Below are 18121 nucleotides of genomic sequence, written 5' to 3' on the forward strand. Positions count from 1 at the left end.
TTGCTGTGATTGCTACTCAAAGGGAGAGCCCATTTGAACAAAACTCTGAATGCACCTTGAAATAGGAAAGATTACAGGTCAACTATCTAGATGTTCCTGCACAGGGGCATGTAACCTAGATGCAAGACACACAGTCATCATAATTTCCATTCCGCTGCACTGTGGCATGAATGACCGGGGCAAGCACAATGGCAATATGAAAAATGTACTCAGGTTAACAAGAGAGGGGTAGGAACCACTAAATAACCCAGAGGAAATCAGCCTGCAAAAACCATCTGATTTTTATTTGGGTCTGGGCATGGAGAGAGGACATGGCATTGTAGAAAAGCAAAAGACCAGAAACGTGCCTAGGTGATTCAAAGAGGCTCAGGTGCTGGAAACAGGAGTTTAATGATGTCCCAAGAGAGGATGGGGCTAAGATAAGCTGGCCCTGTCAAGTCAAATGCCAGACAGGAGCCTCACAGTCACCTTGAGAGCAGAGTTTTATTTGGTTCCGCTGCATGTTTTACATGCATCTGATAGTAGCCTGTTAAGACCATCGCGGTAATATTTTTATCAGGCCATTTTGCTAAGATAAACATCTGAGATTTTTGAGATTTCTAAATGGTTACATCCAAGACAGCAACTTATTTTGATAGGTAAAAGTAAATTAGTGTGTTATCTCAGGAACATTCCTGAATTCCTTTCATGACACTCCTGCAATAAAAATCTACTTTAGACTGAATATGAAGGTATTTACTTTTACTATCCTTATCCTTCTTCAGGAATAAAACACTGACAGAATGTGTCAACAGGGTAACAGCATGAGTTCCAGTGATAGTGCAGCACTGACAATGCATAGCTCAACGTCATGCACGGACACCAGTCAAACCAGAAAGGGACGAAAATACATTATAGAGCCAGGGAGTTACATTACAACATAATCCTGTGATTATTGCAGAGATATTCTTTTAACTACATTCTAGAAACAAGGCACAGTAGTCAGGTGGAATATTTAGCAAAAACTATGAGAAACTTCAACCTGCATGAAGGAGAGCTTCAAATTCATTTTATAATTTGGTAGTGGTATACATAGTATGTAAATGTATCATTGCTGTCTTTGATTTTAAAGATAAGGACAGCAATTTGAGGAAAAAATAGATCAAAACAGAAAGAGAAAAGAAAAACAGAAAAAATTACTGGTTCTGAGTTTGAGGTAGAAATGACAGGTTGGTGGCTCCATATGACCTTGGTGGAATGCTCTGCTTTATTCACATCCACAGTGGACAGTTCCAAGATGACAAGATGTTTAACCAGCCATTGTACATTTCTAGGGTCTAATTAAACATCATTATCTACCAACTGATAGGTCTCTACTCCACACAACCTTTCAGTCACTTTCCCATAAATGGGTTGGGGAGAGGTTTACATACCACTTGGAGTATTTTAGGATAGATTTCATAAAGAAACCCCCTAAAGCAGCTCCTCAGAGTTAACCGTAAATGACAGTATGAGTTTGAAATTCGGAACCTCAGGGAGCCCCCACAGGCATGCAATGTTAAGTCTTAAATGATGAAAAAGATGAATCGGGAAGATCAAAGATTTGCCAAGGATCCTGGAAACAGAGAGCTGAGAAATATATGTTAAATCCAAGTACATTGTGAATACTTGTTTCAGACCATGATGTCAAAGTGTTTTTTTTTTAACTAGACAAAGGTGCTTTATTGCGCCAAATGTGAGAGGGTGCATGCCATTTTATCTTGAGGCCCATTAGTTTATTGTGTATCTAAATGAAAGTATTCAATATTAGGTCCATACACTAAGGCAATTTTCTCAGCGATATATACCATGAATACAAAATCTTGCAACCTGACTGGTGATGCACAGCAAATCTCTTCAATTTTTAACCATGCAATCCAAGAGAGTGGTTTTAACCAAGTTTCCAGGAACAACATCTGAAACAATAGGTTAAGAACTTAGGTCCTGTTAATCAACTCTGTAGGGTTTTGCATTTTATCTAATGGTGCCACAGAAATTCACATTATCTATGGTATTAGGATCATGCTACCTGCAGGTCACTTCCACATCATACTAAGTAGCAGCAGTTGTGTCAGTGAAGATGGTTTGACATTTGAAAGAGTGCAGTAATGTTTCTCTGAAATCATAATTTCTGGTTTACTGCTGACCTACAGTACACTTGTGTGACTACAGTATATGGTATTACAGAATTGACTTGTCACAGTACGCCACCACATAGGCAGATAGAAATGCTTTACCCTGCAAACAACATGTCACATAACAGTCACGTAACGACTGCCTTCATATTGATGTGTCAGATGCGAAGGGCAAGTGTGCATTCAGCCACTGCTGTAACACAGTACATCAAACTCATATGTAGTGTCAGTATTCTCTGTCCCAACAATACAATACACAAAGCACTCCAAGGTCAATTCACTTTCTCATCTGAGAATCTTGAAGCAGTACATGTGATCTAATTGCTCAACTGGTGCTTAAATACCAAATGATATCTTACACAAACCAGCGTTCATTCTGCTTACAGCTGTAGTGTGGTGAGACACCACCATCTCTCATGGTAACCACCATGAGAGATGGTGGTTACATGCAAGGAGTGACCAGTACCTGCCAGAAATTCCTGTAACTCCTTCAGTGTTGCTGTTGGCCTCTTGGTAGCCTCCCTGATAAGTTTTCTCCTCATCCTCTCATCAACTTTGGAGGGTCATCCTGATCTTTGCAATGTCCCTGTGGTGCCACATTTTCTCCACTTATTGATGATGGTTTTGACAGTGCTCCATGGTGCATCCAATGCCTTCGATATTCTTTTATATCCCTTTCCTGATTGGTACTTTCCCAGTAGGATGCAACCCCAAACATTCAAGCAAATCCTACAGCAACAGCTGACTTTAATCTGGGTTTAATCAGAATCACTTTCATTGATGGCAGGTAGGGCTGGGTATTGGCACAAATGCCCTATTCGATTCCATTCTGATTCACAAGGTAATGATTCAATTCAATCCGATTAGATTTGATTCCGATTCGCTAGAAATGAGATATGAAATACTATAGCAGCCTTCCATATTTGGAGAGATGTTTAAATAGCTCTAAAGGGAACACAAATTTACAAATGTACAGTCACTGGAAACAAATTGTGAAAATCGCCTAAGAAAAGGGCAAAGGCTTGTACAGTCATGCGCCGCTTAACGTCCATTCGGACAACGTCCGTTCGCACATACGTCCGTAGTCCCATAAGGTTATAATAAAGTTTAAAAATCCCGATTGCAGAATGGGACGTAGCGGACGTAACCAGACGTAGTGAAAGCAACGCTTCCTGCACACAACACGTATCTCATGTCTCAAGGAAATAAAGCGATTGCGCTGCCAGGCGTATAATGGTACAGTACATAGTATACCGTATAATACAAATGTCTTGATAGCTATAATAAACGCCTATGCTAATGTCTTATGTATGTACTGTAAGCTAGCCTACTGTACTTTCTATCATTGTTTTAATGTGAACTTTGGATACTTACAATCAAAAAGTTAATCGTATAACAGTGTATGCTTCGACTTGTAAGCAGCAGCATCCAATCTCGTGCCTATTCCATATAGGCTTGCTAAGTATATAGTATGGTGTTCGCACAACATCCAAATCACAAGTCCTATTTCACAGAACGTAACGTGGACGTTAAGCAACGCATGGCTGTATACCAAAATCTTTTTATTTGAGGAACACATGGGTATAGTTCCTTAAAAACAAAAACAACTTGTATCATTGCCTACTTATTTATGACACGAAGCAGCAATGTGTTTGCATCAGTTAGCACAGGGAAAGCTGGTTTGAAAGGTAGCTACAATGACTGACAAAACGTAGCTGACCGCCAGTAGCAACTCTGCAATTGTGAACGTTTTCTTCCTAGCCTAATATGAACAACTAGCTAGCTAGCAAACAAACATTAATAACTATGTTTCTCCTGAGTTGCGCTAAATTACTGCATTCGTGAGCAAGTGTTGCGGTTTACATTTACATTTATTCATTTGGCAGACGCTTTTATCCAAAGCGACTTACATACGTTACAGTTCATTACAATGTTATCCATTTATACAGCTGGATATTTACTGAGGCAACTGTGGGTTAAGTACCTTGCCCAAGGTAGGGCAAGGTTCGATCCCCCAGCAGGGATCGAACCAGCAACCTTTCGATTACGAGTCCTGCTCCTTAACCACTATGCTACACTGCCGCCGGTTCAGTTCAGCTAGCTAGCTAGCTAGGTAGTGGTTGTGCACTGTATTAAAGTTAAAGCTAAAAAGCTGTGACCGCAGTGCAAATATATATGAATATATATACCAGGCACCATTTTATTTCTAAAATTTTATTTTCTCTGTACGTATCAAGAGACAAATTGTAGATTATGGGGAAACCCGACACTGCCACAATAAGCTTCTCCTCCCTGTTTAACTGGAACCAAAACGTTGGATCATTCGTTTCAGCAACGTGCATCACGCTGCCTTCGCCGTGTCGCATCGCTCCGTATTTGCATAAAACAGAACTCGAGTGTAGTCTATTTTAGCCCCACCTAGTTGCAAAGCCAAAGGCCACTTGTGTCCTGTCGCTGTAAATCGCCATCTCTCATTGAAAATTAATGGTAGCCGGTCGCTTTGTCTCTCTCCTGTTGCGTCCATGTGACCGTAGGGTTAGCCATGGTGAACACCAAGAGGTCGCTTCACAGTTAAAAAAAAATGCGTTTGCAGGTCGTTAAATGTTAAAAGTTAAACGAGACAGCGACATCTAATGAGGGGGGACTAGTAACTGCCTTTAATACGACAGTTAGGGTATGTCAGAGCCCGTCTATTTAATTCTCTGGCTATGTTTAACCATTTCGGAAATGAACCTAGAAAACTGGAAAAAAAATGCATATTAGCCTAAAAGATCGATCCATAAATTTTACAGATCGGAATCGGACGAATTTTAAAAAATGATTAATCGAAAAAATGGCACACCCCTAACGGCAGGTATATGCTATTTACCTACAGGCATGATTTTGTATGTGATTGGTTAACTCTGAACACAGCTAGAGCCCCATTATGAAAGGGTGTGCAGCGCTGTGCAGTCAGGGTGTTGTAGTTCCCCACCCCACCCCCCCAATAATCAACTCTTCTTTCTTTCTCTGGATTTTTGTTTGTTGGAATGTCACATTAATGGCATTGCATTTGAAAACATTCATTTTAGAGAATGAAAATGGTATATTGTATGCTTGCTTGTGACAATATTTTTTTTCCACCACCATATTTCACAACAGCGTTGGCGAGGATCATTAAAATACATAAAATACTGTGTTGGCCAAAATGAGTTAGTTCACTTCGAGTGTCTACTTCTATTAGGTGGAGAAGTCTATTTGGGTTACTGCATGTAATATAGTGGAAACTAATCACATTATTTTATAATCACATTTTGACAATTGATGTTCTTTAGAATAAATGGACAACATGCAAAAGGGTAGATATGACAATGAATAAATGGGAATTTAAGGATGGAGTTCTACAAGATGACTAAGATGAAATACTGCCTTAGATTTGGCCATTGTACATCGACATATTTTAAGTGTTGGCTGATTCTCCATTGCATTCATACTTGCCCTCATGCTTTAAAACAAATTGCATGCATGCATGAGCTGCTCTCCTGAATGCTGTGCATTAAGAGTATTTCATCGGCAAGTGAAGCAGAGATGATGCAAGGGCTGGGCTGGCCATGAAGTCAATCCAAAGAGTATTGTATTATGTATTTTTACATTCAGGACCCATTTGTTTTACTGTCATTATCCCTTCCATAGTGATACGCCTCACTGAGGGAGTGCAGAGGCTACAAAGCCAACTTTTGGGGAGCCTTCCACTTGTGTGCCACCATCACCTTCTATATTTAGGAGAGAGAATTTGGGCCATGGGGAAGGTCACTGCATCATAGTGTGTGTGGAGAAAAATCACACTCTGTTTCGTTTTTTAAATTTATATATTACACTGAGATACATTCATGGAGTTGTACTAATGTGATGAGCTCATCAAAAAACTGCTTTGTAAGTCTCCAGCAGATTATACACTAATGCAGCATAATTATAGCATACTGCAGCTGCAGTGTTGTCAAGAATGTTGAAATGCCTTGTAATTCATCCCTAGATATCAAACTGTTGCCAAAGATGAACATAAAAATTTATGTACACATAGATCAGGGGCGTCATGCAAACCAAATTTGTGGTTGGGCACCATTTTCAGACATGTTCAAAACCACACACAAGACATAAAAAATACACATAGCATATATTAATGTTCTTGACCTGAACAGCCTACCACATAGGCTAGCTGTCCCTTGCTGGAGCATGAAGCTTCAGGAGCATCTCCTTTTTGGTCCAAATCTGCCTTGTCCTGTTCTGTCCTGTCATTTTTAAATCCATAAAACACCTCTAACTTTGTCTGCTTCATTCTAGCAATGGAAATAATACATATATATATATAATATAATATATATATATATATATATATATATATATATATATATACATATATATATATATATATACATATATATATATATATATATATATATATATATATAAAATATACACTGGAGTCCAAAATTATTGGGACACTCACTTTTTTTCTGAAAACCCACAATATTTTTGCTGCATAATCCATCAAACATTGGGAGAGTCATATTTATGTCAATGTCATTTTCACCTTCATCTTCTGTGACCATGTTCCAACCTTGTTAGGTTTATATAGGCTTCAGTATGAGTGTTCAGTTAGGGGGCAGGGCAATGTTGAATCAGGCCTAATTGAAGTGATGGTCACCTTTGTTCACTTGTCTGCACTCAAGAAGTATGTAGGTACCTTTTAAAATTAAGTTAATGTCATGGAACGAGCCCGGTTCTGCTCAAGGTTTCTTCCTGATAGGGAGTTTTTCCTTGCCACTGTTGCCTTAGGCTTGCTCTCAGGGGGTCTCAGGCCTGGGAACAATGTAAAGCTGCTTTGTGACAACTTGTGTTGTAAAAAGCGCTATACAAATAAAAATGAATTCAGTCAGTTTGTTTGGCAGAATTAATTTTATACATATTATTAAAATGTTGGAAATAAGGGTAGTCATCAGGCAATCGTGTGCCAACCACATAAAGAGATGTTTTGAAAATGTTAATAGTTGCCAAAATATGTAACTATTTTCGCCACACCATAAATTAGGTTCGAGTGATAGAACTAATTGCTACATGGACACATTCACACTTAACCACAAATTGGCCAGGTGTCCCAATAATTTTGGACCCTAGTGTATATATAATATGAAATAGTCACTGACAGGAGGATGGTCATACATTCAACAATAGCAACAAGTGGGTAACTACAGTCAAATTCTGTATGTGCCCTGTGGAAAGTTACTACATAGGCTACTGTTTCCCTCAGATTGGAAAAAAGAACAAGGCACACAGAACAATCACACTTCCACAAAAACAACTGGCTCATAAATTAATGGGCAAAAACACACCATGTAAGTAGATACTGAACCATGTAACTATTTACGGTTGCCGTATGAAATCGTATGAAATCAAGTAAGCAAGTTTGGCAGTGTAACATTTAGCTAGCTAACGTCAGCCAGAAAATACTTTGCTAGTTATGCTCACAATACGTGACATGGAGATGGAAAAGGCTGTGTTGTGTTGGTGGCTAGCTAGCAAGCACTGACGGACAGTGTAATTGGTACAGGCAAAACAAACTCTCAAACGAGCTGTAGCTGGTCTGCTGTTATAACTAAGGATGGCAGACCTTGATGTCTAACGTTAGCCAGCTAACATTAACATAAATTGAGTGTGGGGTGGCAGTGTAGCATAGTGGTTAAGGAGCAGGACTCGTGACTGAGAGGTTGCTGGTTGAATTCCCCCACTGGGGCAGCTGATGTACCCCTGGTGCAAGGTACTTAACCCACAATTTCCTCAGTAAAACATCCAGCTGTATAAATGGATAACATTGTTATCCATTGGATAACAAGTTGCTCTGGATAAGAGTGTCTGCTAAATGCCGTATGTAATAATACTGAATGTTCCTTCACAGTATGTCTATGCAAACATATTGATTGAATAGCTAGACATGTGCATGATGTATTTTAACAGTTTTAGGCTACTGCAGCATATGTCTGTGGGACAACACAGGAACAATTCAGTTGCCTTCTTATTCTTGCAGTAGCACATTTGCTTGACTAGCAATTGTAAACAGCTAAATATACCTAACCTTGTTTATTGCCGCTGCGATGTGAGATGAACTCGTGAATGATGGGGAGTCATCAGTAGAAGACGGGAAGGATGAGGGGTGGGGGGATGGGGGAGGAGATTAAGAGGTGCGATCTGGTAGAGGAAGCTCTCTCATTTCAGCTAAACCTAGGTCAGGTTACCCTGACTGCAGGCTTAATGATGTAGGCAGGTTATTGCTGGATTGAATAATTATAAATACATTTTTACAAAATATTGGGTGGACATGTGCCCACCTAAATTGACTGGCACAACGCCACTGACATAGATGCATGTAGAAAGATAAAGGTACACTTGAATATAGCACTGTACATCTAACTCAATATTCTTTGAGCATTCTGCCTGACCTCTGAGACACCATATATGATGATGAAAAGGAAATGATTAAAGATTCTTATTCAGCAGATATGACACTAATGGCCTCCTTACTGTATTATGTAACAAAAGTGCATAAGCCTCTTTAGTGTCTACAAAAGTAGCGTTTATTATATTTTAAGTTGCAGCTACTAAGCCAATGCAGGCAATTTACTACTTTGTGGGCAATCTCATTTTGTACATCTGCTATATGACTCACTCAGCATGGTCAATACTAAAAATACACAGGAGAAGTTTTTTATACCAATGCTGATACCACAGATTAAAGACAGATTAAAATCTCTTCTTTAAATTCCAAAGTTACAAACCATGTCCAAAACACATACTAAGATACATATTATACTGAATGTATGATTGATCAAATACAATAAATGTAGCCAGTCCTCAGTCATTCAGTCACACAGCTCAACTGCATCAGAGTGGCAAATGTACAATGCTGAAAGAATAAATCTGTTAATTACTAAGCCTGCCTGTGCTATAAAAGTACTGAGGCAAGCAGCACACCTGAAAACATAGGGCCTGGCACCTGGTGAAAGAGTTTCTTGTCCTTTTTCTTTCCATAATGTTGCCTGTGAAGGGTATTTCTTGAAAAACAGAACTACTGATACATCTTGGTACTGAGTAATATTATATCTTCAATCTTGGACTTTGAGTCCAGCTTTGCTGTGTTGAATGTGCTGAATTTTGACACTTGAATATAAATGAAAGTTGAGTTTTGAGTCATTTCATCACTTCCTCATTATGGCAAGAGAAACGTGTTGGGACCGACATCACAAACTAGAGATATTGATGGGGAACTCCCTGCCTACGTCAGTGAAGACGCAATCAGTGCCACCCCTCACTGTAAATTTTATGGACGGTCAACCAATACTATTATTGGATTGTTTTTATTAATTTTCAAAAGGTTCAAACAACAATGGACACACAAACAATGCACAAACAAAAAGTGCTCACTTAAAGAAAAGAAGGAAAAAAGGGGGGGAGGTGTATGGAGTGGGGGCTGGGAGAACAGATTTTAGGGGGACAGTTCAGTCATTTAGGGTCAAACTCACACTCAAAGTACTGTAGGAAGGGTCATCACCTCAGCCACCCACTGCTTATGTGTTGGGGCAAGTGCTTTCTTCCATTTTTGGAGGATCAGTCTTCTAGCTAAGAGTGTGGAGAAGACAATAGTTTCTGAGTTGTAGATACACTATTGTCCACCGGAGACACCCCAAATAGTGCAGTCAGTGGATTGGGGTTGATCACCTTATTGCAGGTGTAAGATAAAGTATCAAAGATGGCCGACCAAAACTGAGGTAGTTTGGAACATGCCCAGAACATGTGTCCAAGGGTAGCAGGAGCTTTATGGCATCTAGGACAGCTTGGGTCTATTTCTCAAAGAAAAAAAAATCCTGGCCAGTTTGTCCCTGGAAAGGTGTAATCAGTGCAGTACTTTAAATTGTAATAAACTATGCCTGATGCATACAGAGGAGGAATGTATCCTTTCAATAGCCACCTGCCAGTCAGTGTCCAAGAATTCAAACTCCAAATCCTCCCCCCACTGTGTTCTTACATGACGGAGGGAAGGAGAGGATGCTCTTTGGATGGTCTCATACAATCTAGACACTATGCCTCCAGATTGGGGATCTAAATTTAAGCACTTTTCAATCCAGCTTTTTTTGGTGAAGTATATGAGAGAAATGTGTGTTTTAGCATAATGTCTGACCTGTAAATATCTTAAGAAGTCAGCCCGTGGGATATCATATTCTTTTTGTAGCTGATTAAAGGAAATAAAGCTGTTATCCTTGAAAAAAATCATATAAATATTCAGTGAGTGAAGGAGGGACAGTGAGTGAAGGAGGGACAAGTAGGTTGGCAGCAATGGGTGTCATAAGCAGGGTCCTTTTACAGTTAAAATGTGACCTAAACCCGGCCCATATCCTAAGCAAACCAGCCTATTGGATTATTACATCTCAGAGAGAGAGAGAGAGAGAGAGAGAGAGAGAGAGAGAGAGAGAGAGAGAGACCCCTTTGTGTCGGAACCCCTCATCAAGGTTCCAATCATCTGACTCTCCAGCTCTAAACTTGAAAGGACTCAATATTGCATCAGAGGCTACACGCAAAGTGCAGCTCTTTTAAACTACAGGGTGAGAAGACAACCGGTTCTCTTCAGTACCCCTGCGTTAGTCGAGCATGAATCTTCTCCTGGACAACCAGAGACACAATCCCAGGACAACGACGACACCTGGAGCCATATTTCCTCCAAAAATCAATTTTCCCTCTGTTCTGGATCTATCCCGCATACCCGCGTGTGTACACTCCTCCCTTACTCTCTTTGTTCCCTTTGTCCACTACATCCACTGGCACGTACACCAGGGTTTCCGCTAGGATTTTTTCTTGCCAGTCCAATGTCCGGAAAGAATTTATTTTACTGGACAAATTTGAAACTTACCGGTCACGTTTCAATGACAGTTTATGTTACAAACGCAAATATAAGGTACACCTAGGATGACGAAAGTATGACAATGACCTCAAATCAGTTAGACTATTTAATGAACAGTAACGATTGAGCAAAACCTCAACATTAGCTGCTAAAATGTAGGCTATTAAGAAACATCTGTAACCTGTAACATCTGTAGCCTGTTTAAAAAAAGGCTAGGCCTACATGGCATCTACTGTAGCCTATAGACTACCAGGTAACATTTTATTTTCTCCTTTTTTTCATTGTGGCAAAGTCCTCTGCTGCCGAATTGAAATCAAACGTGTCCAATGTGTCTTTGTAGCTTGCAATGCGCATAAGCCACATCTCTCTCTCCTCCTCAGGACGACTTGGCAGCACTGTCTTAATTCGATTCAGCAGAGAGAAGTGGGCCTAGTAGTAAGTATCGCGCAATAAAACCCTTTTGGGGAAAAAAGTACTGTAGGCTATTTATAGGCTGTTTCGCTGTCAAAACACAAACGTCCTGTTTAGGGATAGCCTTCGTTATAGCTATGTTTTGTATGAGCATTATTACTGGACATTTTGACCAGCAAGTTTTTAATTTATCGGTTTTTTATAAATTTTACCAGGCAAAAACCGTTATCACCGGTTAATGGAAACCCTGGTGTACACCTTCCCCCTTTGTCTCTTTGTCCCCTTTGCCATGCAGGTCCATGTGCGTGCACATTTCTGACATTCCTTTCTGCCACTCCTTTCCTCTCTTGGTACACCCCAACCATATCTTCCTCCCCTCCGTAGCAAAGTTTGTTAAATATATATATGAAATATATTTGTATTAAATAAATTACATTTGTTGAAGCTGGTTTTTGTCTTAATGTTGTTCCAACACTAACTTATAGTAAGCAAACTCACTACAAAAGAACTCTGAGGTGTTGTTACAGTGAATTAAGTTGTGTGACTCCGTGGTAAAACCTTTCAAGACAAGACACTGAAAATTATGGATGGGATATGGATGGCATGTTCATCCCATTTGCATGACTCTGGGCCATAATAACAAGCGTAACCTTCTGGGCCTTTTTCTAACACTGCGGAGCGTGCCTTGGCCTGCCTCAAGCTAATCAGTGTGGTAGGGGGAGGGAATCATCACTTTAGCCAAAGGGAAAGGAATCAGGTGTAAAAATCCCTGTGAGGTAAAGCATGCCCCTGCTTTGACAGAATAAGTGGTGACCATCAGAAAAGCAGGGAAGCGCAAGGCTTGAGATATTGGAAGTGAAATAACCTCTAAAAGGTCAAATTTGCTTTGCCAGACACAATTAGAGCAGTGACTAGTGTGTGTTCCTGTGCCAGATCCTTAGTGAGCCCAGTCCCACAGTCAAGAGGCGGGTGCCTCGCTCACTACAGAGGGCCAGGGCACACATATCTCTCTCTCTCTCTCCCTCATTACCTAAAAAGTAGGTTAAAACGCGAAAACTCGAAAGAAAATGGCGCTCCACCAAATTACAGGTTTTTCTCCTGGCGTGGAAGGAAAGTCTCCTAACCTACAAGCATCCCCTCACAGCTGCCAGATCCAAATATTTCTCTACCCTTATTGAGAGAAACAAGGACAATCCTAGATTCCTGTTTAGCACTATCGCCAGATTAATCAAGAGTCCTGCATCAGTTAACCCTACCATACCAGCAATTTATAGTAGCAATGACTTCATGAACTTCTTTGATAGTAAAATCATAAAGATAAGAGACACAATACAAAAATTCTCATCGACTTCTGCCTCCTGCCTGGCCAGTCCCGTCCCAGATTATGAAGGTATGGCTATTAGGCCCGCCTCACACTTTGACTCTTTTATACCCATTGAATTTAGCGACTTTTCTTCTATCAATTCATCTAATAACTCTACCAGCCAACTTGACCCCATACCAACCAGCTTCCTAAAACAGCTACTGCCTGCAACTGGCACACCGCTATTAAATCTTATCAACACCTCCCTTACGTCTGGACACATACCTCAGCCCTTCAAAGTAGCAGTTATCAAGCTTATTCTGAAAAAGCCCAATCTTGATTCCAATGACCTGTCAAACTATAGGCCCATCTCGAACCTACCATTCCTCTCAAAAATTCTGGAAAAAGCAGTATCAAAGCAACACTGTGCCTTTTTACACTCCAACAACATTTTGGAAGTTTTTCAGTCCGGGTTTAGACCTCACCACAGTACGGAAACCACTCTCCTGAAAGTGCTCAACGACCTTCTACTCTCCTGTGACAATGGCTGTATCTCTATTCTTGTGCTACTAGACCTAAGTGCAGCCTTTGATACCATCGATCATCGTATCCTCCTCGACCGCCTCGAAAACCTGGTTGGCATAAGTGGACAGGCCCTATTTTGGTTTAGGTCTTATCTATCAGAACGATATCAGTTTGTCTCCATTAACAACGAATCTTCCGCTCGTTCCAGAGTAAGATATGGTATACCTCAAGGATCTGTGCTTGGGCCTCTGCTCTTCTCGTTATACATGTTGCCTCTTGGTGATATCATCCATAAACATGACATTAATTTCCACTGTTACATGGATGACACTCAGTTATACATATCAATCAAACCCGATGTCCCTCTGAATATATCAAACATGGAGGCCTGCCTTACAGATGTAAAAAATTGGATGGCCTGAAACTTTCTCCTCCTCAACCTGGACAAAACCGAAATATTAGTCATAGGCCAAAATTCAATCAGGAGCAAACTCACTCATTTTACACCGGACCTTGATGGTGTCTCCCTTGCCCCGAGTGCAGCCATCAAAGACCTCGGTGTTGTTATTGATCCTGAGCTTTCTTTTGAAACTCACATAACTACCACCTCTAGGACTGCCTTCTTCCATTTGAGAAATATAGCCAAAATCAGGAAAATCGTATCGCTGAAAAATTAATCCACGCCTTTGTAACATCCAGATTAGACTACTGTAATGCCCTCTTGTCAGGATGTGCAAACGTCTCATTAAAACCCCTTCAGCTGGTACAAAATGCAGCTGCTCAAATCTTAACTAAAACTAAACGCTTTGAGCACATTACCCCAGTTCTGGCTTCTCTCCATTGGCTACCTCGTTTTTAAAATACTCTTACTCACATTTAAGGCTTTAAATGGGCTTGCCCCTCCCTGGGATTGACTGACACCTGATGCCCTGTGCTGTCCCCCCCCATTTTATTCTTTGTTGTTTTGATGTGTGCCGGATGGTGCAGTTGTGACCCTCAAATTTCCTTCGGGATTAATAAAGTATTTCTTATTCTTATTCTATCTTAAGGACCTTCTTCACCCATATCTTCCGCAGAGAGCCCTTTGTTCCCAAAATGCCGGGCTTCTCATCATTCCAAGAGTGGGCAAAACTACTATAGGCGGTAGAGCCTTTTCCTATCAAGCCCCTCTGCTGTGGAACAGCTTACCCACCGAGATTCGGGGAACAGACCCTCTCTCCACCTTTACGTCTAGGATAAAAACATATCTATATAGTAAATCCTTCAGCTGAGGGACATGGCCTGGTGCTGGCGTGGATCACAGAGTCTCTGGTGGACTAAGTGGTCATTGCTTTCATGGACTCCGTGCCGTGATCTGGTGTTGACTGTCTTAGGGTCGCCCTCATGACTATGCCGGTCTCTTGCCTCCCGTCCCCTAGGTATGCTGCCATAATGTTAGCCTGCCGGGGTTTTTTCCTTGTTGCACACTGGCACCTTTTTCATTGACCCTCCTCTCCTGCCTCTCTGTTCTACATCCCTGCCATTCTTATCATCCACTAATCACTGTTTTCTGTTTGCTTCCTATCCCTGCTCTGGGCTCCTGTCCGGAGCTGTAGCCCAAGCATCTCATCCCGTTTTCCGGTCCTGCTACCTCGCTGCCCTGCCCATCAAAGCCAACTGTGTTCCAAGAACCGGACATCCTAGGAGACATTCTTATAATCACTCTGCTGTTAATTACTATTGTCTATCAATCTTAAATGTCTTAAAGTTCATTGTATAACTTGTCTTTAACTCTATCTGCCCAGTGCCAGCCAGAAGCAGATGGGCTCCCCCTCTGAGCCAGGTTCTGCTCAAGGTTTCTTCCTGATAGGTAGTTCTTCCTTGCCACTGTTGCCTTAGGCTTGCTCTCAGGGGGTCTCAGGCCTGGGAACAATGTAAAGCTGCTTTTTGACAACCTGTGTTGTAAAAAGCGCTATACAAATAAAAATGAATTGAATTGAATTGAATTGAATTAAAAGAAAAGAGTCAGAACGTTACCAAAAACAGTCAAAATGTTCTATTTCCTGTATTGTACAAGGTGAGTACACCTTCACCAAGAAGTGCAACCCTTCTTCTTTGCAAGGAGGTCTCTCAAAAAGATGCATTTTAGCTTTACAACATATTAGTTTACATAACTTTAAATCTCCTGCTCTTATCCTCAGCCCAAGAGGTGCTGTGTACTATGTGTGCATGCAGCAGGGTTCCCAAAAACATGCACACATGAACTATTTTGGGAGAATGCATCAACATGTCTCTTTGCTCTTGACACTTTTTAATATAAGTACATATAGGTTAAGTACATTGCACATATCAGAAATGTAATTCTGTGCTGTTTAGTGTGCCTAACTTAAATAATGGGTGCCAGCTATGTAACTCACCATTAGTTTATGTACTGTCTATTGGCAGATAATACTTTTATATTAATTCAAAATATTGCATTTATATTTGTGCCATTTAGAGCTTTTTAAATGTACTCTGGATAACCTGTTAACCATACAGTGTATCAAAAGTAATGGTAGCACGATTTATTGACATCAAACACATTCCTCCAAAAAATGTGTAAACCAACAAATTACCTTTATCTTTTGAGGTAGCTACCAAGCCTTCTTAGATACAGAGAACAATCTGAATAAATTCTGAATAACTGGTAGTGGTAATTGTTCTGTATGTGCCACCAGGTTAGATCTGCCACAGGAATAACAGCCCTCACTGCCTACATGGAGCACCAGGAGATGTAGTGAACTCACTGAGCCAATTACTAAAGCTCCTCACACCAAACAACAAATACTACTGTTGTTCTGGCTCCAGGGTGTGATGTCATTCTCTGTAGTGGAAGCTCAAGGGCTGTCACTGAGCTCTGCTATGTGTGCACCCATTGGCCTATTCAAGATGTGACAAAGGGTATTTCTTTGAGTGGACCACCTTCAGTAATTTATTTTGCTTGTACTGCATTTAAAGACATGTTTTTGTACCTCTGAACACCAAGGCATCTTTTCTCACATCAAGTTTCTCAGCTGTTCTCTTTGTAATGCCACGTAAAGTTTCTGCATGGCTGCATTCATATTTCAGTGTTATTATGTCTGTCTAATTACCCTTTGAAAGCATTTGTTTTCACATAATTTTGTTTCACAAAATAACATGAGATCCAGGTGGGGTCTGTGCTCCAGCAGGACTTTACCTCTTTATGGGCTTGACTGGAAATACGGTTGGTGTAGCGCAGGACTTCTAGCTCCATATCAGTCTTAATCAGGCGGCTGTGGGGGAACAAGAAAACAAGGAGTCACGGGCTGGCACTTTACTCTTCTGTGTGCTCATTACATTAACTGTCCCTGATGTGTATGGCTCTATTTCCCTGTAAACAATGAACAAACACACTGCAATCTGTCAGAGGCAAACGGAAGACCAGGAGAGTGGTGAGGTTTGAGGTGTCTCTCTCACTTTAAGGGCATACTCACACTAGGCCCTGTTGCCTTGTACCGTGCCGAGCACGATTGTCCCCCCTCCCCACTCCCTCGCTGGCCTGCGCTCACATTGCGTTTAACGTCCCGGGCCCGAGTATGCTTACGTCATCACGATGAGACTTTTTATGTTGAAGAAAAGTGCTCTTGAACAGCATAATGGAGTTCATGATTGTATTACTTTGTGGCTTATTTGGAGTCGTTCTGGGCGCAGTGACACATGGCCCTCTCACATGCCTTATAGATTTATCAATTATGCAACGCAGTGATTTTCATTTAATCGTGCTGCACGTATAAGAATATTTTTACGGAGGCAGCTGCCGTTTCAGTCATTATGCTAAGGGACAGACCAATATTTTGTGTTTTTATACATGCAGCATGATCAACTGAAAATTGCTGCGTTGCATAATCGATGCAAAATGGCTGGGGAGCTAACGTTAGCTATCTAGGGATAGATCTGACAAACATAGGTAGTTAGCTAACAGGCTACCTATCTAAGCGATTGTTGAAGGCTAGCTACTTAAACAGGTTGGCTGCTTCATTTGTGATAGCTACTCAGACTAAGCCCCTGGCAACAGCAATGCTTACATCGCCACATAAAGTATGGTTAGTTTTATTTCGCTTGCTAGTAATCAGGCTAATGTGGTGATCCACAGAGCTATTTTTAGGTATAGATCTACAGAACTAACCAATCAAAGATCATTTTGGAGGTAGCCAGCTTGTTATATTTAAGAAAGTCAGCTAGCTAATCAAATGATGGTTTAAAGGATTTATTATGACTAACATATCCAGCTAACTGTTGCTACAACGGATATTTTTGTTAACTGGGACAGTCCCATCATTGACGTCATGTTGGAGTTCCATGCTCGGGCATGGTTAGCGATCACACTGATGCCTACCTTGCCCGAGCCCACCTCTTCAAGCGGGCTGGTCACGGTACAGAGCGATCACACTAGTCAAACAAACTGGAATTTGGGGGTCAAACGTGCTTGGGCACGGTACGGATCGCCTAGTGTGAGTACACCCTAAATCATTCAGATGTACAGCCCAAGGCTGCGCAAGACCACATCCCTGAAGACATTTAAACACATTTAAAGTGTGCTGTTTCTGCAAACGCCCTTTTGCACCCTTATATATCACTGTTGAAGCTTTGCAATTAGAGAAAGCTACATCAACACAGGTACAGAATGCATTGCTCACCCCCACCCCCCCAACCACAAATTTATTCACTCACTTCCATGGAGATTGCTGCCTGATGTCATGTTCACAATGCATATCCCTCACAAACAGCCAAGTTACTGTTCCCTCACTCATTACATTGAAATTT

General features: G+C 41.0%; 1 protein-coding gene across 1 annotated transcript in view; it reads right to left on the minus strand.

Moving 5' to 3' along the window:
- pepd (peptidase D) overlaps positions 1 to 18121 on the minus strand; it is a 71619-nt gene that overhangs the window by 25622 nt on the left and 27876 nt on the right. Inside the window, exon 8 of the mRNA XM_036543191.1 lies at positions 16515 to 16590. Within this exon, the coding sequence (XP_036399084.1) occupies positions 16515 to 16590 (76 nt within the window). The remainder of the gene's footprint in view (positions 1 to 16514; positions 16591 to 18121) is intronic.

Source organism: Megalops cyprinoides, chromosome 13, assembly GCF_013368585.1.
Source record: "Megalops cyprinoides isolate fMegCyp1 chromosome 13, fMegCyp1.pri, whole genome shotgun sequence".
Taxonomy (NCBI): Eukaryota; Metazoa; Chordata; class Actinopteri; order Elopiformes; family Megalopidae; genus Megalops; species Megalops cyprinoides.